At 37.5% G+C, this 25198-nt stretch overlaps 1 protein-coding gene across 2 annotated transcripts in view; it reads right to left on the bottom strand.

Moving 5' to 3' along the window:
• Positions 1-25198, bottom strand: part of Lasp (LIM and SH3 domain protein Lasp) — a 166280-nt gene that overhangs the window by 77739 nt on the left and 63343 nt on the right. For both annotated transcript variants that reach the window (XM_089102537.1, XM_089102538.1), the window contains exons 4-5: positions 17166-17266; positions 3990-4069 (exon numbers count right to left, since the gene is read on the bottom strand). In XM_089102537.1, coding sequence (XP_088958663.1) covers positions 3990-4069; positions 17166-17266 — 181 coding nt within the window. The remainder of the gene's footprint in view (positions 1-3989; positions 4070-17165; positions 17267-25198) is intronic.

The raw sequence follows: 25198 nt of genomic DNA, 5'->3' as shown, positions 1-25198 counted from the left end.
CGTTTGGCACCTTCAAAATAGTTATAAAAAATTTTTGGTTTTCATATGATTAGCATTTCTTTAACGTTATCCAAACTTTTTTTTTCTTAGAATTTTGGTTACTGTTAGCATCAGTCACTTTTTTAAACAGTTCGTTACAACAATCTGTATGTCGACGTTATCAAATCACCTTAGCCTTTTTATTTATTTATTATTATAGTGTTATACCTTGGGACCGATTACAGTTATCATAAAGCTTATTCAATGAAATCTTTTTCTATTTGTCTTTTCTCCATTTTTATGAGTAATTATTTTTTGTATATATTATGTGTTTAAGTGTTTAATAGGTTTAATATTAAGATTTTTTGTTTCATGATCCCCCTCCTTACAGGCGATGGAGCCTTTGTTGGGGTTTTAGATTGTACTACTGAATGTTTTTTGCTATTTCTTTGGTTGAAATATATCTTATCTTATCCTCACTTTCAGTCGAAAAAACTTGTTTTTTATTTAATCAGAGTCAAGAGGCATAATTCTTTGAAACTGGAAAAGATGGCAATTTGAAAAAAACAGTTTTTCTATCTGTAGCAGGAATCTTAAAAAAGATAAAAAGACAGAGTAGCCTATTATTAGAAAATAGTTGGGAAAAAATTAGTGTTGATACAAGCTATCCAAGCCAATTTCTTACCATTTTATTTTCTGCTTCTGAAATACAAGTCTAACTTTTAAAACAAGAACCCCCCCCCCGTGATTCATAAAAATTGTTTTTTTTTCTAGACAGATGCAGGCTGACATGACCTACTTGAGCACTTACATACCATGTACCAGGTCCAATATACACGGCCGTACCCGGGGGGGGGGGTTGAACCCCTCCCCCTGCAAAAAAAATGTTTGTCTGACTCGTAAAAACGTAACAAAAATGAATATAAACACATTTTTTATGCGTTTTTGATAATTTTTTTGTACCCCCCCCCCTCCCCAAAAAAATCTTCGAGTAAACCCCCCCCCCCCTACAAAAAAATCCTAAAAAAATATTAGAGATGCAACTTGAAAGGACAGAGCCCTCACCTAATTTTCCAAGAGTGCCAAGATAACGTTAGAAAATAGTTGTTCCTTACCATATATATCTAAGGAGAAGGAGAGGGCAGGAACCCCTCCCAAAATTGGTCAAAAGGCTATGAAAAATAAAAATTTGCATTAAAATACAGTTTTTTGCTACTACCTCCTTAGGATAAATTCTCCATTATAGTCCTCCTCCCAAGTGTTCAGGCAGTGTGAATATATAACTTATACTTTGGGCTTCCCCAGTGGGTGATGAAATGACTTCATTGGCGTCACAAATATTACAAAATATAGAAATAATCTTTTCATGTAAAACAAAAAAGTGTGGTCCATTCTTTAGTTTTATACATTTTAATGCCAAAAACAGAAAAAAAAGAAAACAGAAAAAATCCCATTTCATAAAAAAAGAAAAAGCAGATAGCATGGAATTATAAATTAACTAATCATATTCAAATAAATTAACAAATTCAAAATTAAACTAATTAAACCAAATAGTTTTCAATTTGGCTAGACACTAAATATTATATGATTATCATCATGTCCGAAACAATTCAACAGAAATGGTAAAAGGTTGTCATGAGTAGTATGTCTCAAGATTTCAGCACAGCAACACTGACAAATATGCCTCCCACTAAAATTATCAATTTCAAAATCTAAATAATTAAAATACTGATTTCTTCCAAGAGCTCGTTTAAAATCATCCTCAATCCTTTTTTTATATATTAAAAATTCTTTGTATAAATTATCTTCGAAATTATATAACGATAAGTCGTTTTCAGAAAACCAGGTAGTTTTGTGCTGATGGGAAACTTTTATATTTTGTTCTTGAAAAATAGAGTCAGATGATTTGGATCTAACTAACTTTCTTCCATCTTCTTTAACAGGTATTGGCTCCAATCTTGTCATCATTCCTTTAAATAAAATCCGACCTTCAAAAGGAAGCCGAAAAAATGACTCCCAATCAAACACACCAGAAACATCCTCAACTTCCAAAGCTGTTGCTAGCTCCGGGTAATTTTTCAATGTTTCAAAAACAGTTTCATAAAAATATTTTGGTTTCCGAGTTGCTTTTTTCTCATGATCATAAATTAAAGATTTACGATTTGCATAGGAGTCTAAAAATAGATCATCGATTTGTTGAGTATATTTAGAATCGGTTAAAATACTATCCAGTTTTCCAGCGACAGACATTGGGGCCAAGTCAATTTGTTTTACTAAGGCCTTTGAATTTCTTTCAGAAGTAATAATATTTTCATCAGAGCAATTCGGCTTCAAAGATGGTTCATTATACTCATCGCCATCTAAAAAATACCCGAAACTGTCTAAATCGCCTCCCAAGCTTTGGTCTTTGACAAATATTCCTTTTGCATTTGATTTAGCTGTAGATCGTTGGTTACTATCTAAAATGGAATCTCTTTTTCCTTTATGTAAACTAGAAGTTATGGCAGCAGATGTTGAAACTGAGTTAATTATGTTGGTTGTCGTATTAAGATTTCTTTCAAAAATTGCATCATTTTCATTAAAATAGGCCAACCTTGAGAAACATTCATCGCCGTCTGAACCGCATTCAGAATGATCATCTTCTGTAGGAGCTCCTGTTTCGTTAGATATATGGGCCGCATTGTTATTTATTTTAAAATGGTCAAAGCTTGAAGAGAGCCTATCCTTTTCATACTCACTCAAATAATAAGCCATACAATCTGAATCGTATTCCTTACCCCCATTGTCAAATGAGGCCCAATTTCCTTTAGAGTTGCGAATAGCCTTAGCTGCAGACTTTGGGGAAGAGTCAATCTGCATCTTTGCCGTTTTTGAATATTTTTCAAAGTGGTTTAACCTTGAGAAACAGCTTCCATTCTCACTTTCTGAAACAAGTTCGAAATTATCGTCTTTTATACAATGTTCTTGTCCATTACACTTACAACTACGGAGATCTTTTAGTACTATATTATTTTCGTGCAAAGGAACACCAACTTTAGAAGAACAAGAAGATTCTGTGGCTAGCTCCATGTCTACCGTCCTTAAACTATCTCCAAAAAAATTATTCATACAATCAGAAGTATTATTTTCAGAGGACAACGGTTGTGACCTTGAGTCCCAATAGGATGCAGTATTTTCATCAATTTTCTTCCCTTTCTTCATAACAAGACAAGTGGAAAATTTCTGACAATGATTATCATTAGTAAAGATCTTGTCATTAGTTCTACTATGTGTTTCAGAGACACCACACTTTGAAACTCCTACAATATGAATGTTCGAGGGTCTTTCATGCCTTTGGCCATGTGTTTGATTTTTAAATATTTTGCCAGCTGATTGCCAGCAAATTCCATTGCCCTTTTTCCCAAGAGGACCATAATAAATTGATTTGTTTCCAAATAATTCTTTATATCGTCTACAACCGTAGACAGCTTTAAGATTATTTTGATTTTTCATAGCTTGTTCGTAAATTAATAATCTGTCATGAAAGCCTGGATCTACACCATCATTTTCATTTTTTATCTTTATTCTCGCTTCCTTTCTATACCTCCTTTCTCTAACTATTCGTATCTCTTTTTCAACCAGAGTTTCTTCTTTCAAAATCTTCTTAGCAGCCGATACATTAGCAACGGAGTCCAAAGCATCGGCTAAACTGGCTTTTTGCCAACATTTGCCAGATCTTGCTACATCCAATCCTACTGAACTTTGTCCTTTATTGAATTTATCCAACTTTTCTTTCATTGAAGGGCAGTACACTTTATCATTTTTTCGGATTTCCTTACCCATTTCTTTCCCTTCATATGTACTATAATCAAATTCAGTAGAACCTTCATCTAAATCGAAATGATCAATATCTAAAACGTCTGAATCAGTAGACCATTTCTGGTCAATTTTTGGCGACTCAGCAGCAACATTAGCTTTCTTTCCAATTTTAGAAAGGTCTCTGTACCTATAACGTAAGAGTAGTCTCATACCTGTGTCATCAGCTCCGGTTAAATTTCTTTTCTGTTCCATCAACGCCTTTTTCTCTAATTCACCGTGGTATGCCACATTGCTGTAAAAATAAGAAATGACAAATATAAATACAAAAAGCTCCTCTTTTGCTGTAATGAAATTCTTGAAGTCCTCAAAAATGAAAAAATCAATTTATTTGGTCAATTAAACTTTTTCTTCTTTCATTTTATTTTTTTTGCTGAGTGATCTTATAATCTTCACAATGCTCTTCTTCTTTTATATCTCTCATTTAGTACTTAAGGCCATTGGATATCTTGAAAATCATTTTGTGAATCTCAGCGTCGGCTAAAAAACTCAAAGACAAAGAGCTCGTCAGCAAATTTCACGAGCACCACAGGGAACTCCCAAAGAAATTTTGCACAAAAAATTATCGGGAATATTAAACGTGTCAACACCTCAAAAAGCTAACGAGAGGCTAGTTTAAAATAAAGAAAATATCTTTAATTAAATTTCAAGCAAAGAGTTGTCTATTCAATGATACCGCATAAATAATACGTCCCCTGTGTGAACAAGGAATTCAATCAAAGTAGGTAGCACCACGGGGAATTTCCAAATCTGTCAAATTACTTAAAGGATACTTCTTTTGAGCTGGTTTTTCATGTTTTCCAAACAAGGATGGTATAATATTTTCGGGGACTATCCTTTCCTGAAGTTAAAAAGAAAACTGCTCCGTTAAATCAAAAGAACTAAATTCAAACTTTCTAATGATGCATGTTTCATTAAATCTGAATAGCTCTCTGAAGTTAAAAGTCACCTTATCTCCTGTCTCCTTTCCTGAAGTTAAAAAGAAAACTGCTCCGTTAAATCAAAAGAACTAAATTCAAACTTTCTAATGATGCATGTTTCATTAAATCTGAATAGCTCTCTGAAGTTAAAAGTCACCTTATCTCCTGTCTCCTTTCCTGAAGTTAAAAAGAAAACTGCTCCGTTAAATCAAAAGAACTAAATTCAAACTTTCTAATGATGCATGTTTCATTAAATCTGAATATCTCTGTCTCCTGAAGTTAAAAAGTCTCCTTATCTTCTGTATCCTTTCCTGAAGTTAAAAAGAAAACTGCTCCGTTAAATCAAAAACTAAAACTCAGATTTTCTAATGATATACGTTTCATTAAATCTGAATATCTCTGTCTACTGAAGTTATAAAGTCGCCTTGTCTCCTTTTCTGAAGTTAAAAAGAAAACTGCTCCGCTAAATAAAAAAAAAAAAACTAAATTCAAACTTTCTAATGATGCACGCTTCATTAAATCTGAATAGCTCTCTGAGGTTAAAAGTCACCTTATCTCCTGTCTCCTTTCCTGAAGTTAAAAAGAAAACTGCCCCGTTAAATCAAAAAACTAAACTCAGACTTTCTAATGATGTAAGTTTCATTAAATCTGAATATCTCTGTTTACTGAAGTTATAAAGTCTCCTTGTCTCCTTTCCTGAAGTTAAAAAGAAAACTGCTCCGCTAAATAAAAAAAAAAAACTAAATTCAAACTTTATAATGATGCACGCTTCATTAAATCTGAATAGCTCTGTTCCTGAAGTTAAAAAGTCTCCTTGTCTCCTGTCTCCTTTCCTGAAGTTAAAAAGAAAACTGCCCCGTTAAATCAAAAAACTAAACTCAGACTTTCTAATGATGTACGTTTCATTAAATCTGAATATCTGTCTCCAGCAGAAAACGGGAAAAATTAAATGTTTTTGCTAAGATTTCCGGGAAAGTAGGAATCGGCTTTTAGTTTTCTGTCGTTTATCCAAGTCTCTTATCCAAGATCTAGAAGTTATTGCAAGACCTTCAATCAATTCTAAATAGTTTGGCCACACAAACTAAAAGAAGTTTAAAGTGGACGAGATAGAGCGATTCTCTAATAGTAGGGGAAAGATACGGAAAAAAAATGGTCGAACCAGGAAAAAATTGGTACAGAAATTATTTTTGCACCACTGTGTTCAGAAAAGAGAGCTCTACAACATATCAAAAATCTAAATCTCCATCCCGTTGCGAAATTCCCTTTTTTCACGTTTTTTGCGCCTATTTTTTAGATATTTCCAGAATCCGAGAACGAGGAACCGTGAAAAGAAAAGTAGTTTATTGATGATTTCCCTTTTAAGAAACGATTTTTTTTGTGCTATTTTATTATAAAGAAAAATAACGTTTAATCATTTAATTCTTTTTTATGTTTTGTTTTTGTATGAATTAAAAAAAAAAAAAAAAAAAAAAATCAAGCGACACACGATCACGGGGTATTTTTCGAAGAGGAGCACGAATTTTCGGTTCATTTTCCCCCATCTTGGGGGATGGGGGATTTTCCCCCATCCCAAACGCTGTGCATCGGTCCATGATGAATCTAGCCTTGCAGGAGTTACCTCCGCACAAGCTGTACAGCATGTAGCTGATAATGCAGATCACGATGTTTGCACGATGGAAGAAACACTTTCCATTGGATGGGTCTGCTAGCAACAGTCACGCCTCCTCTCATTAACATTTGATCGCTCAGTCCGAAAGTTAAGTTTCATTAGATGAAGTAGCCCAAAAAGGAAAATTTCCTATCTACCCTTACCACTTGAGTGAAACAGTGCTTTCAAAGGTGCAATATGAGAAGATCCCTGGCAAAAATGTCAACGACCCGTATGCCTCATTCGATCAGCTCTGGTTAGCTACCGGGTTCTTGAATGTCCCAAGACAGAGCTGGAATTGATTCATGCAGTCAGTTTTCTCTAACCAAATACATCATGAAATGGGAAACCTTCGCAGCAAGGCAAGCGTCTTGTTTTTGCCCATGATTGACCTCCCGTCTAGCAACGAATCCTGCCTTTACTTAACCTTGCGCTTTGTAGCTTCGCAAGGCAGAACCTACGGATTCACGCCCGTTCTCACATTTGACCAGCCGCTCTGGTGGAAGTCTATGAAGATCCTCAAGTCCGACACGACGAATGAGCTGAGCAGTATTGTTCTCAAGTTAGGTGATTTTCACTTGATGGTGAGCTTCGTCGGATGCATAGGACACCCTATGTAGGATTCTGATCTGAAAGGGGTTTTTAAATGGGTATACGTGACTGGTGCAGTGCTATACATTCTTTCTGCAAAAGTGATTTTTAGAGCTGTTAAATCTCCCAATATAGTGTGCTCGGCCAAATGGTCTCATCACCTGTAAGAGTAGCATTCGATCTTGACGTCTCTAGACAAGTATACTGTCTTTACTCACCTACAGGCTGGATAACCCCCACCCGAAGATCTCAGTCATGATCCCCGGCTGAAGCAACTTGAAAACTTTTTCAAGCAGAGACGCCAAGACCTGCTGACACAGAAAACTGCGAAGCTCTGGTTTCAGTAGCAATAATTCGAAGTTTCAAGAAGAAGAACTTAGTGAAGAAGAATAACAGTTAACTGTGATGATGAAAAATCTAGTTCCTACATTCTGATGATGTGCAATTTTTATATAATTGAAAAATAAGATAAAAGCTTTTCTCTGAACACATTAAGTTAGAACCTACCTTGTCTCATGGTGTTTGGCGCTGAGGTGTTTCCTCATTCCTGTTTATTGTTGTTTAGTCTTTTTTATTCTAAACCTTTCGTTTACTTAGCCAAATAGACTAAAAGAACGACAAACTTATTCCGTAGTAGACCTTGATAAACGCTGGTAAGAGTTTTTTTCCCCAAAGACAGTTTTTTCCCCATTTTTTTTTGCTGATAAACAGTTTTCTTTTGGTCAGGTAACGAAATGAGTATCAGAAATGAATTCAGAGCCAAAAGCTGGTCTAAAAAGATGTGTAAAACATTATAGTTTACGTTTTTAATTTTTTTTCCCGGTTTTTGAGAAAATAATTAAAAAAACATTAAAAAAAAAACAACTTCGCATCGAGCTAGAGATTTAGATTTTTGATATGTTGTTAAGCATTTTTTCCGGTCCGGATGGTGAAGAAACCATTTCTGTACCAATTTTTTCCTGGTCAAAACTTATTTTTCTCCTACTATAAGGTTCCGCATACTATTAAATAATTCAAATGTCTTGACGCCACATACTATAAAAACAAAAGAGATTATAAAATATAAATAATGTAAGCCCCTTCCTTGCTCTCATAAAATTTTCGAAATAGTGAAAAGAATGAACAGTTTAATTTGTTTAATATTTTTTTAAAGTTATTTTAAAAAATATTTTAAAGTTGTTTAAATTATTTTTTTTTCTTCTCAGTTCTTTCTTTGCTGAGTGATTTTACAATCTTTATAATCGTCTTCTTTTTTTTTGTCTGATTTAGTGCTAAAATTCTCTTCTTTACATCATTTAATCTTTGTGAGGTTAAGTACCGCATATTCATTGTATGTTTATTTCAATTTTATTTTATCTTTATTCAATTATGCAAAATTTTAAATATGAATAAACATTATCTTCAAAAAAAAAAATAAATAAATAACAAAGGGAAAAAGCGAATTAATTCGGCATTAACAAATTGTCAGGCAAAAAAAAAAAAAAAATAAAATAAGTCGTGCAAAAATACATAAGGATCAAAACTATATCACCGGTTTATCACAGTAGAATTTCAAGGCATTCGTCTTACCCTTAGGATAAGGGATCAGAGGTTTTACCAAGGGAGAAAGGGGGGAGGGTGTGAAGAAGGGAAGAAAAAATCTGTTCAAGATGAATACATGTCATATTTTTCTGGCAGATTCCTTTTGGGAAAATGTTAGGGGAAAGGGGGATTCCCCCGCTCGCTATTTTAAAGAATGAGGGAAATAAAACATACAAACTTGAAAATGTGTCCACATTTTCCAGTGTTTTTTCGTTTCTTGTTTTACTAATTGGCTTATAGTAATTTGTACTTGGTGATAATTCTCCTTCAGAGGTGTCATTTGCATTTTTTCTAAAATAAACCCCGTATGGAAATTCAGTTTAATTTTTCCCCATTTTATACATGCTGCGTTGATAAATTCGAATTTTTGTTTTTGATTTTCAGATTGATGAAAAACAAATTTCAACTGTAAGTAATGCTGCCCCTTCCTCAACCCTCGCGTTTTACGCTAAGTTTGACTTTTTGTGACAAATCTTTAAGAAAGACTGCTCAAACACAGGGGCCGCTGAATTTGGATGAGAAGTACTTTTTCAAAGAACTTCAAGGCTCTAACGTAAAGAGCGAGAGTTGAGGAAAGAACAACCCCCCCCCCATGTAAGGAACACTTTCTCTTTGTTTGAAGTTTGAATATTGCTCCTGATTTTCAGTTATTTTTTTTTTAATAATAAATAAGAGATTCAGTAGACTCCAACCTAAATTGGAGCCTACTGATTCTTATAAACCCAGTGAGGACATTTTGTGTCTTTTAAAGCAGGAAACTATAAGTTTTGAATTTTTTTTCGAACTGAATTTTTTCAATCACTTCTTAGAAATTCTCGCTAGAACCTTTTCTGTGGGGTCATTAACGACTCATTAACATATTCCTATGGTACCGAGCAGGGCGGTATCCAAGGGGTTCAAAGATGTGACCCCCCTCCCTCGAAATGTTTGTCCAACACGTAAAAATTAATAAAAACAAATTTTGATTCATTTTTTTAAAGTTTTTTTGTAACACCCCGAAAAAATCCTTTTATACCCCCCCCCCTCCCCCATAACAATCTTGTTTGCTACTCTGGTGTCAAATACTATGTACTATATTTGCCTATTTACGTGACCTTGAATTATTGAAGTGAATTATTGAAAAGCAAAAGCATGTTGGGAACTTAGCCTAACATTTTTGGTGTCTTTATTTACTTTTTACTATATTTTATCGCCCGAAACTGTTTATATTTTGAAATTATGCGCGCTTCTGCCTCTTTCACGGTATGATTTTATATCGATGAATGTGGCCGCTTTATAATGGCACTGTCCTTGGACAGAAAAGTTTCGCGCAAAAGCTTACAAACCTTAGATAAAGTTTAAGATATCGCGTTCTGAGAGCGAAATTATCCTACTTCGTAAGAAACCAAAATTTTCGAGATTTTCTAGACTTTTTCATAAATTTTTTGGCTTCGAATGCTCTATGGTATGACAATATTGCTTAACAACAGATAATTTAGCTTTATCCAAATCGAAAGGTCAGTACTTTCCCTGAGAGGCAAATAAACCTACGAGCAAAAGTATCCTATCCCACCCATTTGTTCTTGTATCATTAACTGCCAAAAAATTTAGCTGGTACAAATTTATTAGCTGGACTATCGACCGTTCCAAGAGGAGTGTTCAAATCTTTACACGCGTTATTTCTCCAGAATAAGTTTTCGACCAGTAGGACAATTTTGCTCTCAAGTGTCGAGGTACTATAAATAAATAGAGCATTCATAGCATCTTAGTGGGATAACACCTAAAATGCCCTCAATTAGTGTTCAAAATTATATTAAAAAATAGACTCTGGAGGACATTAATATATTCAACTGATAGTTAGACGTAAATCATAAAAATAATAATGAGTAAAAGTAAAAAAATGAATAATAAAAACAATAAAGAACAATAATAAAAAGTTACTATATTCAACCGCTAACGGCTAGTATGTTTTGAATGTCCGAAATGCCTTTGAGGGTCTTTAAAATTCTGCTTGTTACAAGTTTTCAAGTGGCTTGCTATTTTCAATTGATAACTTCAAAAGACTTTAATATAAAAATAAATAATACAATTAACAAATAAAAACAATGAGAAAATAAAACAAACAATAAATAAGAAAAAAGAGAAATAACTAATTATGATATTCAACTAATTATGGTTAGCTTACTTAGAAGATGCATGGGGATTCATTTTGAATAGGTTTCCACCCTTTTTCATGTATAACACAATGTTATCAAAGGTGTCATATCAAAGGTGTATTTTGAAAGTAAATCCTTTCTCTCCAAGCTCCAAATACTAATTCAACCACGGATCATACCACTTTACTTTGCATTTAATCCCAAAATTAATCGCATTTAATCGCTTATTAGCTTAAATAGCTCTGTATTACGTCGTAGTTTATTGAACTGGCTCCTCCCCTTGGACTTTGATTTTGCATTACGGATTGTGACGTGGCTGTTGCGATGGGGAGTAATGAGAAATTGGTTTGGAATGCGTTACTGAATTATGCTTTCCGTGCGATAAAAGCTGGTAATCGCTCGGAGGATATAGCGAAAAAAGCAGTCGAGTTTTTCTCAGAGGAAGCAATTGCAATGGCGAAGGAGTTATTGTGGCCCCTAGCAGGAATTACCACACGTGTTACTGCGCGATCGAAGAACACCGATGATATCCTGGACATATTAAAAGTATTTCGGGTTTGTGAAGATAAAAATATCTCGTTGCCGCGGTTTGTGATTTTCGAACCTGATGAAGTTCCGATAATCCCGGGAGAAGTGACGGCTACCCTAACCCGGAAAGTAAACGAATTGTGTGCTAAGTTCGATAGTTACGTGGATTCTAATCCCTCTCCTTCTGTCTCTGCTATGCCTGCGGCAGAAACCAACACGATCATGTCGAAACTGTCATATGCGGTTGTTTTGAAGAATCCCCCGAAAGATCTTTCGAACCCTAGCGCTCGGAAATCCTATTTGGACAGAGTATGTGGTGATACTAGTTCGAACATTGTGGAGCTGAAACATAGGAAATCTGAATGGAGAGTAGTCTTGAACAACAAGAATGCTGCCGAGTCCCTGGCTGAGGCAGTGGGTAAAAGTGACTCAACTATAAGTGTTAAAGTAAAAACTCCCGCTTTCTTCGGAATAATCCGCCACGTTCCCACTGAAACTTCAGATGACGAACTGCGCTCAGTTGTACCGAACTGTGTTAAGGCCGTACAAATTGGTAGTACTCGGTCATTCAAATTACAGTTTGAAAGCAAAGCTCATCTCTTTATCGCAATGAACTCTCCGCCCATTTTTGGTTACGAGCGACTACCCATTACAGAATTTAAATTCTTACCGATGCAGTGCTACAACTGTCAGTCCTACGGACATGCAGCAAAATCTTGTGTAGATCCCCCGAAATGTTCAAAGTGCGGTGGAGATCATTCCAGCTCTCGGGACAATCCATGCCAAAATGCCCCCAAATGCGCTCTGTGTGGTTCTTCTCGACACCCGTGCTACAGCTTCCAATGTCCAGTAGCTCAGAAGCTAATTTCTAAACAATGATCGGTGATTCTATACGGGTTGTTTCATGGAACTTAAATGGTGGAGTGGTTGATAAAATGCCACTGTTAGAAGGATTGTTATGTTATAATGATGTACTCTGTGTGCAGGAACACTTCCTCTCGAATCAAGCCGTTAGTCTGCTTGAGCTAAACGATGGCGTCAAAGTATTTGCTACTCCTGCAAAGTCATCGGGCAGGGGAAGGCCGTCCGGTGGAATCGCCATTCTTGTTAGCAGCAGGTTAAATCCCATTCTGTATAAATCTTCAGACTTTTTTGTTGCTGTTAAGGTGCACAAAACTGTTATCCACTCTGTGTACATGCCAACAGACTACAGAGACAGTAAATCAGAAAATAAATTTAGTGAAGCCTGCAGTAAGCTATCGAGTTCGGTGGGCAGCTGTTCTAGCCAGGGCCTTGAATGTATAGTCGCTGGTGACGTGAACTGTGACTTGACTGATGAGTCTAACGCTCGAGCACAGATCCTCCTATCTTCCTGTGACGGTCTTCGTCTTGCTAACAATGATCTGTGTTTTACTTATATCCATAACTCAGGCTCGACTTCATCTCTCGACTTCATGTTAAGTTCCATCCAATCTCCAGCTTGCGGCAATTCGCACGTAGATCTGAGCGTAAGCGCGTCTGATCACTTTCCAATTATAAACACTTTTCGAGTAATTCCTGCCTCTCCTAACCCCCCAACTAATGAAAAGAAGTGGAAAATCAAAACTAATTGGAGTAAAATTTACCTGGCTACTTATCATTACGTATTGGATGAGATTCTCACAAAGATTAAAGTGCCGTTCCAATTACTACAGCAGAGTGTATGTATTCAAGATGAAGAGAAACAGCTGCTACTAAACATCTACTGTAGTGAAATATCTCACGCACTGTTATCTGCCGAGGCCGCTGCGGTCCCCATTCGTAAAGTCCGAGTGGGAACGGAAATTCCAAAGTGGTCCGAAAACCCTGCTCTAAGTGAAGCATGTGGTCGTGCAAAATTTTGGCTTAGGCTCTGGAATGAGTGTGGTCGTCCGAAATCAGGTGTTGTAAATGAAGTTCGGCTGTTCAGCAAACGCAGATTTGCTAAGATTTTGTCTAAGCATAAATGTGAAGTGATCGATCAACATAGTCAATTGATAAGTAATGATCCAAATGCTGTGTGGAGATTTCTTAAACGTAATGGTGATCAGAATAGTGTCGAACCTGTGATCTCTGAGCAAGATTGGGTGTCCCACTTTACTTCTGAGTTCTCTCCACCCGAACAAGATCTTGAAGATAAATATGAAGTCGAACTGGATAAGTTCATGGAATTGCCTAGTTCTGGTGTTGGCTACATAGTAACTGTTCCTAATCTGATTCGTGCAATTTCAAAATTAAAAAAGAAACAATCGAAAGGTGTCGACAAGTTGTGTGGGTTGCATCTTGTACATGGTACTGCTGGTCTCCTGAGTCATTTAGAGCTTCTATTCCAAATTATCTTTAATTCTGGTCTCGTTCCCGACGTTTTTGGTACTGGAGTAATTACACCTATTTTGAAAAAAGGGAAAAATCCGTCTGAATGCGTATCTTACCGCCCTATAACTGTTTCGCCGGTTTTATGTAAGCTTATGGAATTGCTAGTTATAGATCATATTGCTTTTCAATGTTCTACCCCCGATAATCAGTTCGGATTTAAAAAAGGTGTTGGTCGCGAGCACGTCCATTATATTCTTGCTAATATATTAATAGAAGCTGATGAACTGAATGAATCCCTTATTCTAGCGAGTCACGATGTTAGACGTGCTTTTGATTCTGGGATACATCCCCAGTTATTAGTGTCTGCTCATAAACGTGGTGTGGACCGATCGGTTATTTTGCCTTTTCGGGATATGTATAAGAAGCTTCGAGTCCAAGTTAAAGTCCCGTCTCCTAACGGGCCGATTGTATTACCAAAAGCTATTCCGGTTAGAAAGGGCATTAGGCAGGGTGCAATTTCGTCACCCCGGTTGTATAATAATAGTGTTCTCGAGGCCCAAAAGTTAGTGCAAATGAGCTGCATTTTCCGAGGTTTGGATGTAACATTACTTAATTACGCAGATGATATTTTTAATTTAAGTAGATGTTTGTCTCGTATTGAAGAAAATTTTCAGATTCTAGATGATGCTTATAGAGAGATAGGCCTATCTTTTAATGCAAGTAAAATCGAGATTGTTGCTTTCAATAGGAGAAATGCAGATTGTATATATCTTGCTGTCAAATTTGGTGCTCAAGAGGTTCCACTGTCTGACTCCATAATGTACTTAGGAATGCCTATAGGTCATAACATGGCATCTACACGTGCTCGCCAAATAAGTAATTTCGCAGAAAAGGCACGTAAGGCTTACGGGGCGCTATCTTCAACTAAAGCGAAATATAATCGACAAATTCGAGCTAGGCTATATAATGCACTGGTGATCCCACACTTTCTGGCTTTATCACCGTTTTGGCATATATTTAGTGTTAGTGATAAAAGAAACCTTCGATCACTTTTTTACAAATATGCAAAATTTCTTTTAAATACCCCACCGTGGGTTAAAAATTCCAAGATGTCTGCAAGATTCGGTATCACAGATCCGATTGCTGCTGTGACGAAACGTCGTTCTGAATTTTTGGGGTCGCTTGGGCCTCGTTGTCTGGCAATTGCAATTCGTCCTTAGTGAGTTTTTGTAATAATGTTTTTATTTATTGGCGGTGTATTGTAACGTTTGTTTTTGTTTTTGCAGTTAAGTGTTTTTTTTGTTTTTTTTTTTCTTCTTCTTTATACTCCATTCGTGCCATTTGTGGTTTTGTATCGAGTGGGTGAATAAAATTATCTATCTATCTATCTAAAAAGGTGACACGACCTTAGGAAATTGTTAATATACAAATCTCTCGCTTGACACGAAAAAATGGGACAGTAACACGTGCCAAGGAATAGAGGAATGCAATTTGCGCTTGTCAAACTAATTTCTAGAAAGCATCAACAATTTCTAACTCCCCACAGGGGTACTGATTTCCCACAATCTGGTGAACATCTCCGAACACCACATGTGCCACAGAGTTCCACCACGCTTGGCACAGTTCCGCCATGCTTGACATAGTTCCCAAAACGCTTGGCACAATTCAACCACACTTGGTACGCGCCCCATGGTGTACATGATTTCTGAGAGAGAGCGACCCCTCACATAGGATTGAAAACAAAACACAAAATGACGGCAATAAAAAAGATCACACTACATTCCCGTCGGCTAAATTTACAACTGAGACTGCCAAAAGTCTGCCGCGTGTTGAAATTATTCCGAGCCCTCGAAGGGTAAATAAAACTGTCAATGATAAGCAAGGCGGGCAGAATATCGTGGAATAAAAGGAACGATGTTATCAAGACAAGACATTCCAGATAAATATTTCAGATAAGTTTCAAGAATATAACAGCCCGAGGGACTGCAGACTAGGAATACGTTCCAGCTACGACAAAAAATTAATAAAAATGTTATTTTTCGTTCCAGGCGAGAGTCATAAATTTAAAGCGTTCCAGGGCGCTTTATAGTCATAAATTTTTTATCGTCATACTGATCTCCCACCGATCCACAAATGGCGGTGGAGCTGTGAAAAGATGGTTTGTGCTTTGTTGATTCTGTTCAGTGCGTCAATGTCACAGCCTCCACGAGAGTCTATTAGTGAGTCAATATAACTACAGCTATCGTTTTTATTCCAAGTGTCGTCCATAAAGCACAAGCTCATATCCCGACTGTATGTTTAGGTCCATGAATTTAGTTTTGGACGTGTTGATCTTCATAGCCAGTAGCTTAAAGAAAAACTATTTCATTGATCATTGCTTGGGCAATTGTTGGATGAGCAGCAGCAAGAGTGTCGTTGTCATCTGCGTAAACCAGGTAAGACAAATTTATGCCCAAACTCATAACAGCCCTGTCAAAACACGAGTGCTGTTTCTTGAATCCAGTCTATACAGTAGTTTGACAAAACAGGGAACAATATGCACCCCTGTTTTACACCACTTTAAACATTAAAGGGTTCAGTTCCTTCCCCCAGCCTTCTTACAGTTGATTTGTAATACTCATAGTAGGCCTTCAACAGCTCAAAGAATTTAATTAACATACTATCTTCTACCATGATTCGCCAAAGATTTTCGCAGGTAACAGAGTCAAAACCAGGTATAAAATCCTGAAACATCTTAGTTGTGGGGAGGTAGTACTGTTGCAGATGACGTTGCAATGTTGCACATCATCTCCAGATCATGTTACAGATCAGTTCAGCCTATCCCGCCTCTTAGAAATCCACTCTGATTTTCACATGTCTGCTCATCCCTTGCTCCCTCAAACTTTAAACAACTTTAAGTCCGGTGAAAAAACTTCTGATTAGTTGAAAGTGATGTCATGCGATCACTTTCATCCAATCAAAGCCCATTTCACAATCCTTCTGGTTTAAATTCGACACTTCTGATACAGAGTCTAATACCCACTATACATGCACATGCGCATTTGTCCAAAATAGCAATAGTTGGGTATTCCATTTCAGAACGACTTTGATACTTGACATCTTCACCACCATTTAGATGTCACCATGGGTATTGAGAGCACGGAGCCATAGTCTTGCATTAAACTAAATGTAGAATTGCACAGAAAAGACGGAAATATTCCAATTCCTCGTAGGGTAAATAAACTATCAATATAAGAAAAACAGGCACAGACATCATAGAATGAAAAATAAAACAGCTAAAGAGAGAAATGAAAGTGGATTGTAATATTCCTGACACTACAGACAGAAAGAGTAAGATGGGTGTAGAGGAAAAGGAGCCAGAGGAGAAAAATATCATCAGACAAGATATAGAGAGATATAGGGAGATATAGAAGTTCTTCCCCTACTATTTTAAGCTAAGCTATTTTATGGGCTTATATGAAGGTTATTTTGGACATCGTTTAAGAAAATAATAAAAAAAAAGATGGAGAAGTTCAGCAAAGGATAATATTGTCGTACTAGCATATAATATGTACATATAATAAAAGAGTTTAATTTTATAAAAATATTACTTACCTAATAATTTTAGTATTTGCTTTAATTCGTAAGGTTTCGGGGTCATCTGCCACTTGTGTGAATTTCCCTTTTGCCTTTTCAAAATCTTCATGGTACTTCACCTGAAAGTCAGAACATAAAAATATGATTATATGTACCATGCTGGCTTTTTGAGGGAGGGGGGTACTCTATTGGTCGCCCCTCTTCCCAGGACGATTGAAAAATTGTGACTTAGAATGCACGCTTTCCAATTTTGACACCTCGGGTTCAAGGAAGCAATACACTGATCCTGTTTTAAGAGTTGAGCCAGTGTGCGCCACCAATGATTATTGTGCACGCAAAGAACGGTGTTTACGAAATTCAAAATCAAATAAAAGCTAATTTTTCAATTGAAGATGAAAAAACGTATAAGCGTAATAATTATCAAAAACGTGGGTTTCATTTTTTTTTTTCCCTAGCAAAGGTTATCAAAATCAACCTACAAAGATTTACACCTCAGCTTGATTTTAAAAATTAAGATTAATTTCTTGATTTTTCAATTTTCAATTTACTATTTTAGACATTTTAAAAAGAGCTTCACAGAGGACGTTACAAAGTGAAAGTGAAGGAGTCTGTATCCCTTTTTTCCAATACCCCAGATACAAGTAGAAATATCCCCCCCTGAAAATTATATATATATATATATATATATATATATATATATATATATATATATATATAGACCCCGGCGCCGCGCCGGCGGATCGACAGGACGCCGCCGACGAGAGGCCCGGTCGACCACCGCCAAAGTGTCGCAACGCCGCCAGCGCGCCGCCGTCGGCAGGGGCGACGGTGTTCGGTCGACTTTAAATTAATTTTGCGGCAATTCTTTATTGCGTCAACCGCAAAGTCGGAGCTTTTCTTTCTTGTGTGGTTTAGTATGTCGATTTTCCTGATTAGAAATCAAGCAGGGCTTGCATTATCCCCGATTTCGGGTATTTCCCCGAAAATCTATGCGTCACCCCGAAAAAAAATTTGGCTCCCCGAAAATCACGGTGCCATCCCTAGCGAATTATCACCAGTGACTTTCCCTGCCAAATATTACTTTGCATACCATAATTCTTCACTACTCTCTTGTTCGTTAATTTTCGTCTCTTTTGTTACTTTGCATAAAAACCAGACAGATGCAATATGCAATTGCAAATATTGCAATATACACAGTTCTTCATATGTTGACAAAAAAGTATCGTTTTTATGAAATGAGTTTAAATCGTTTCGAATGCAGTTTCCCAATCGCTATTTCTTACATCATTCGTAGTCAAGAATTTTATTTTCAAGTTGAATAGAATTATAGAACGCATCAGGGTTGCCACCCTGACCTGGAAGAATTTACTAAATCTGAGAGGAAAAATTTACTAAATCGCATCTGTTTTTACTAAATACTCAAAAAAATTTTTGAGCAAGCGCACCATCAACCATTGATTTTTACTATAGGAGGATAATCGATAGGATGTTTACAATCGTTTTTCCTTTTTTCTTCTTTTTTTCTATTTTCCTCTTTTTCGTTTCCATAGTATGATTAGAAATTTCGGAAATCTATAGGCCTAAGTTCAAAAATCTTTTTTTATTATTATTTGGATGTACTACTGGATAGGCTTCATATTCCAGATGCGGTGTATGCAAGACGTCAAACAATAGTCTGGAATCTTGGATTCTGGAAATTCTGCTGGTGGAGCCGGCTTTAAATTTATCAATGGTCTTCAGGTCATAAGATTCAGATACATTGAAAGAGTAAAAAACAATCAACGAAGAAAAACAGTTACAACTCATAATAACGAAGCAATTCGGGCGAAGGAGTGCTTATTGCTTAATGCTTAGATGGAGTGCTTATAAATCATGACTTTTTACTAGATTTCGGGAAATTTACTAGATCTTCTAAATTTATTAGATTATTTTTTTTACTAGATCTAGTAAAATCCTACTGACGGTGGCAACCCTGAAACGCATTCACTACATACGGCTTCAGCCTTGAGTTGGATTTTGAAATTGACAGCCGACAGATTGCTTCTACAGCTGAATTGTAAGTTTGCAGAATTTTTTTTTTTCTTTTGCTGTTTTTAGATAAGATTTTCTAAACGTTTAATAGTCAATTGTTGAACGCCTGGTAGAAAATACAATCTTCTTTCTGAAACAATTTTACCCACCCCCCCCACCCAAAAAAAAACCACGTATTGAGATTAGATATATCAAGAGGCAAGGATATGCGAACGGTTGGAAACTTAAAGATCGAGCCGGAGATACCCTCCAAATATGATTCATAAATAAACTGTAAGGTACTGCCTATAGGGGGGGGGGATAGGAAGCTATCATTTTTAAATGATAATACCTCTTTTTTTTATTGAAAGCAGGGATGCCAAAAAGATAATTATTTTTTTCATTTAAAGGAGACAGAAGAAAATGATAGTCATGGAGTCATGGAGACAGAAGAAAATGATATCAAATTCCCTGGGAAACCATTGAAAAATTTTGATAGACCCAGGGCCCCCCAATGAGATTTGTTCATTGTCTTGGGTATTTTGCGATTTCTCATAGGCTACTGACCTAATTTGGCTTTTGTGTGTGCTCCCTTTTAATTAGATTCTTTGGATCCTATTGAATGCCACGGGGAATATATGACTCAGTTTTCTAATAATTTGAGGTATATCTGAATAATTTCGACATTTTTTTTGTTGTCTTTGTACCCCTTCACTCATACCCTCAATTTTTTTTTTTTTTCAAGAAACACTAAGCTGTTTAACGTTATTTTGCGTGTTTGTTTGAAGCATATAGTGAGCTGAGACGAAATCCTATCAAGGTGGTATCCAGAGAGGGGGGGGTAGGGAGGAATGAATTTTTTATTGAAAGCAGGGATGCCAAAAAGTTAATTTTTTTTTAATTTATAGCACAGACGGCATCCTATCAAGGTGGTATGCAGAGGGGGGGGGGGGGGGGGTAGTGAGCTATCATATTTAAATGATAAGACCTCGATTTATTTTCTGAAAGCAGGGATGCCAATAATTTTTTTTTTTTATTTAAAGCAGAGACGGTATTCTATCAAGATGGTATCCAGAGGGGGGGGCAAAGGGAGTTATTATATTTAAGTGATAGTACCTGTATTTTTTTTATTGATTATTTGAAAAAACTACGTTTTCTAAAGAGTTAAAGAGGCTGAGTTACAAGGTCGAACCTTAAAACGTACAGGGATTAGGAGGCACAGTTGGGGGGCTACCGCCCCCAAACCCCGCTTTCGCAGCCTTTAAATATAAAAAAATTTCTTTAAACTGAAAGTAAGGAGCGACATTAAAACTTAAAAAGAACAGAAATTATTCCGTATATGAAAGAGGCTGTGCCTTCCTCAACGCCTCGCTCTTTACGCTAAAGTTTGACTTTCTCACAACTCTTTTTTTAAACAATAAAAACTTTAGCGTAAAGAGCGAGGCGTTGAGGAAGGCACAGCCTCTTTCATATACGGAATAATTTCTGTTCGTTTTAAGTTTTAATGTCGCTCCTTACTTTCAGTTTAAAGAAATTTTTTATATTTAAAGGCTGCGAAAGCGAGGGTTTGGGGGCGGTAGCCCCAAACTGTGCCTCCTAATCCCTGTACGTTTTAAGGTTCGACCTTGTAACTCAGCCTCTTTAACTCTTTAGAAAACGTAGTTTTTTTCAAATAATTTCTGCACGTTTTTGTACAGTTTATTACTTATTATTGCTTGACTAACTGTTAGCTGATCGTGTCAGGAGTTAAAGTTGGGGGCTGCCGCCCCCCAAACCCCCCGCTCTTGAACATTCTTGTGTTAAGGCTTTTAATTCCTGAATACTCAAATCACGTCGTACAGGGTGCCTCCTAATCCCTGTACGTTTTAAGGTTCGAACTTGTGACTCAGCCTCTTTAACAGCCCCCCAACTGTGCCTCCTAATCCCTGTACGTTTTAAGGTTCGACCTTGTAACTCAGCCTCTTTAACTCTTTAGAAAACTTAGTTTTTTTCAAATAATTTCTGCACTATTTCATACAGTTTTTTAATTATTATTGCTTGACTAACTTTAAGCTGTTGGTGTCAGAAGTTAAAATTACGAGGCTGCCGCCCCCCAAACCCTCTGATCTTGAAAATTCTTGTGTTAAGGCTTTTAAATCCTGACTGCTCAAATCACGTCGTACAGGGTGCCTCCTAATCCCTGTACGTTTTAAGGTTCGAGCTTGTGACTCAGCCTCTTTAACAGCCCCCCCAACTGTGCCTCCTAATCCCTGTACGTTTTAAGGTTCGACCTTGTAACTCAGCCTCTTTAACTCTTTAGAAAACGTAGTTTTTTTCAAATAATTTCTGTACGTTTTTGTACAGTTTATTACTTATTATTGCTTGACTAACTGTTAGCTGATCGTGTCAGAAGTTAAAGTTGGGGGGCTGCCGCCCCCAAAACCCCCGATTTTGAACATTCTTGTGTTAAGGTTTTTAATTCCTGAATACTCAAATCACGTCGTACAGGGTGCCTCCTAATCCCTGTACGTTTTAAGGTTCAAGCTTGTGACTCAGCCTCTTTAACAGCCCCCCCAACTGTGCCTCCTAATCCCTGTACGTTTTAAGGTTCGACCTTGTAACTCAGCCTCTTTAACTCATTAGAAAACGTAGTTTTTTTCAAATAATTTCTGCACGTTTTTGTACAGTTTATTACTTATTATTGCTTGACTAACTGTTAGCTGATCGTGTCAGGAGTTAAAGTTGGGGGCTGCCGCCCCCCAGACCCCCCGCTCTTGAACATTCTTGTGTTAAGGCTTTTAATTCCTGAATAATCAAATCACGTCGTACAGGGTGCCTCCTAATCCCTGTACGTTTTAAGGTTCAAGCTTGTGACTCAGCCTCTTTAACAGCCCCCCCAACTGTGCCTCCTAATCCCTGTACGTTTTAAGGTTCGACCTTGTAACTCAGCCTCTTTAACTCTTTAGAAAACGTAGTTTTTTTCAAATAATTTCTGCACTTTTTTTTACATTTTTTTTCTTATTTTGGCTTGACTAAGTGTTAGCTGATGGTTTCAGTATTTAACGTGGGGGGGCCCCCCCCCCCCAACCCACCCGCTCTTGAACATTCTTGTGTTAAGGCTTTTAATTCCTGAATACGCAAATCACGTCGTACAGGGTGCCTCCTAATCCCTGTACGTTTTAAGGTTCAAGCTTGTGACTCAGCCTCTTTAACGGCCCCCCCAACTGTGCCTCCTAATCCCTGTACGTTTTAAGGTTCGACCTTGTAACTCAGCCTCTTTAACTCTTTAGAAAACGTAGTTTTTTTCAAATAATTTCTGCACGTTTTTGTACAGTTTATTACTTATTATTGCTTGACTAACTGTTAGCTGATCGTGTCAGGAGTTAAAGTTGGGGGGCTGCCGCCCACCAAACCCCCCGCTCTTGAACATTCTTGTGTTAAGGCTTTTAATTCCTGAATACTCAAATCACGTCGTACAGGGTGCCTCCTAATCCCTGTACGTTTTAAGGTTCAAGCTTGTGACTCAGCCTCTTTAACAGCCCCCCCAACTGTGCCTCCTAATCCCTGTACGTTTTAAGGTTCGACCTTGTAACTCAGCCTCTTTAACTCTTTAGAAAACGTAGTTTTTTTCAAATAATTTCTGCACGTTTTTGTACAGTTTATTACTTATTATTGCTTGACTAACTGTTAGCTGATCGTGTCAGGAGTTAAAGTTGGGGGGCTGCCGCCCCCCAAACCCCCCGCTCTTGAACATTCTTGTGTTAAGGCTTTTAATTCCTGAATACTCAAATCACGTCGTACAGGGTGCCTCCTAATCCCTGTACGTTTTAAGGTTCAAGCTTGTGACTCAGCCTCTTTAACGGCCCCCCCAACTGTGCCTCCTAATCCCTGTACGTTTTAAGGTTCGACCTTGTAACTCAGCCTCTTTAACTCTTTAGAAAACGTAGTTTTTTTCAAATAATTTCTGCACGTTTTTGTACAGTTTATTACTTATTATTGCTTGACTAACTGTTAGCTGATCGTGTCAGGAGTTAAAGTTGGGGGCTGCCGCCCCCCAAACCCCCCGCTATTGAACATTCTTGTGTTAAGGCTTTTAATTCCTGAATACTCAAATCACGTCGTACAGGGTGCCTCCTAATCCCTGTACGTTTTAAGGTTCAAGCTTGTGACTCAGCCTCTTTAACAGCCCCCCCAACTGTGCCTCCTAATCCCTGTACGTTTTAAGGTTCGACCTTGTAACTCAGCCTCTTTAACTCTTTAGAAAACGTAGTTTTTTTCAAATAATTTCTGCACGTTTTTGTACAGTTTATTACTTATTATTGCTTGACTAACTGTTAGCTGATCGTGTCAGGAGTTAAAGTTGGGGGCTGCCGCCCCCCAAACCCCCGCTCTTGAACATTCTTGTGTTAAGGCTTTTAATTCCTGAATACTCAAATCACGTCGTACAGGGTGCCTCCTAATCCCTGTACGTTTTAAGGTTCAAGCTTGTGACTCAGCCTCTTTAACGGCCCCCCCAACTGTGCCTCCTAATCCCTGTACGTTTTAAGGTTCGACCTTGTAACTCAGCCTCTTTAACTCTTTAGAAAACGTAGTTTTTTTCAAATAATTTCTGCACGTTTTTGTACAGTTTATTACTTATTATTGCTTGACTAACTGTTAGCTGATCGTGTCAGGAGTTAAAGTTGGGGGACTGCCGCCCCCCAAACCCCCCGCTCTTGAACATTCTTGTGTTAAGGCTTTTAATTCCTGAATACTCAAATCACGTCGTACAGGGTGCCTCCTAATCCCTGTACGTTTTAAGGTTCAAGCTTGTGACTCAGCCTCTTTAACACCCCCCCCCAACTGTGCCTGCTAATCCCTGGACGTTTTAAGGTTCGACCTTGTATCTCAGCCCCTTCATCTCTTGAAAAACCGTAGTTTTTTTCTAAATTTTACTGCACGACCATGTACAGCTTATTACTTATTATTGCTTGACTAACTGTTAGCTGATCGTGTCAGGAGTTAAAGTTGGGGGCTGCCGCCCCCCAAACCCCCCGCTCTTGAACATTCTTGTGTTAAGGCTTTTAATTCCTGAATACTCAAATCACGTCGTACAGGGTGCCTCCTAATCCCTGTACGTTTTAAGGTTCAAGCTTGTGACTCAGCCTCTTTAACAGCCCCCCAACTGTGCCTCCTAATCCCTGTACGTTTAAAGGTTCGACCTTGTAACTCAGCCTCTTTAACTTTTTAGAAAACGTAGTTTTTTTCAAATAATTTCTGCACGTTTTAGTACAGTTTATTACTTATTAGTGCTTGACTAACTGTTAGCTGATCGTATCAGGAGTTGATGTTGGGGGGCTCCCCGCCCCAAAACCCCCCGCTCTTGAACATTCTTGTGTTAAGCCTTTTAAATCCTGTATACTCAACTCACGGCATACATGGTGCCTCCTAAGCCCGGTACGTTTTAAGGTTCAAGCTTGTGACTCAGCCTCTTTAACAGCCCTCCAACTGTGCCTCCTAATCCCTGTACGTTTTAAGGTTCGACCTTGTAACTCAGCCTCTTTAACTCTTTAGAAAACGTAGTTTTTTTCAAATAATTTCTGCACGTTTTTGTACAGTTTATTACTTATTATTGCTTGACTAACTGTTAGCTGATCGTGTCAGGAGTTAAAGATGGGGGCTGCCGCCCCCCAAACCCCCCGCTATTGAACATTCTTGTGTTAAGGCTTTTAATTCCTGAATACTCAAATCACGTCGTACAGGGTGCCTCCTAATCCCTGTACGTTTTAAGGTTCAAGCTTGTGACTCAGCCTCTTTAACAGCCCCCCCAACTGTGCCTCCTAATCCCTGTACGTTTTAAGGTTCGACCTTGTAACTCAGCCTCTTTAACTCTTTAGAAAACGTAGTTTTTTTCAAATAATTTCTGCACGTTTTTGTACAGTTTATTACTTATTATTGCTTGACTAACTGTTAGCTGATCGTGTCAGGAGTTAAAGTTGGGGCTGCCGCCCCCCAAACCCCCCGCTCTTGAACATTCTTGTGTTAAGGCTTTTAATTCATGAATACTCAAATCACGTCGTACA

This window comes from Artemia sp. Qi Xiang Cuo, chromosome 16 (assembly GCF_049724085.1).
Source record: "Artemia sp. Qi Xiang Cuo chromosome 16, ASM4972408v1, whole genome shotgun sequence".
In the NCBI taxonomy this organism is placed as follows: domain Eukaryota; kingdom Metazoa; phylum Arthropoda; class Branchiopoda; order Anostraca; family Artemiidae; genus Artemia; species Artemia sp. Qi Xiang Cuo.
This window is presented reverse-complemented; position numbering and strand designations above follow the sequence as displayed.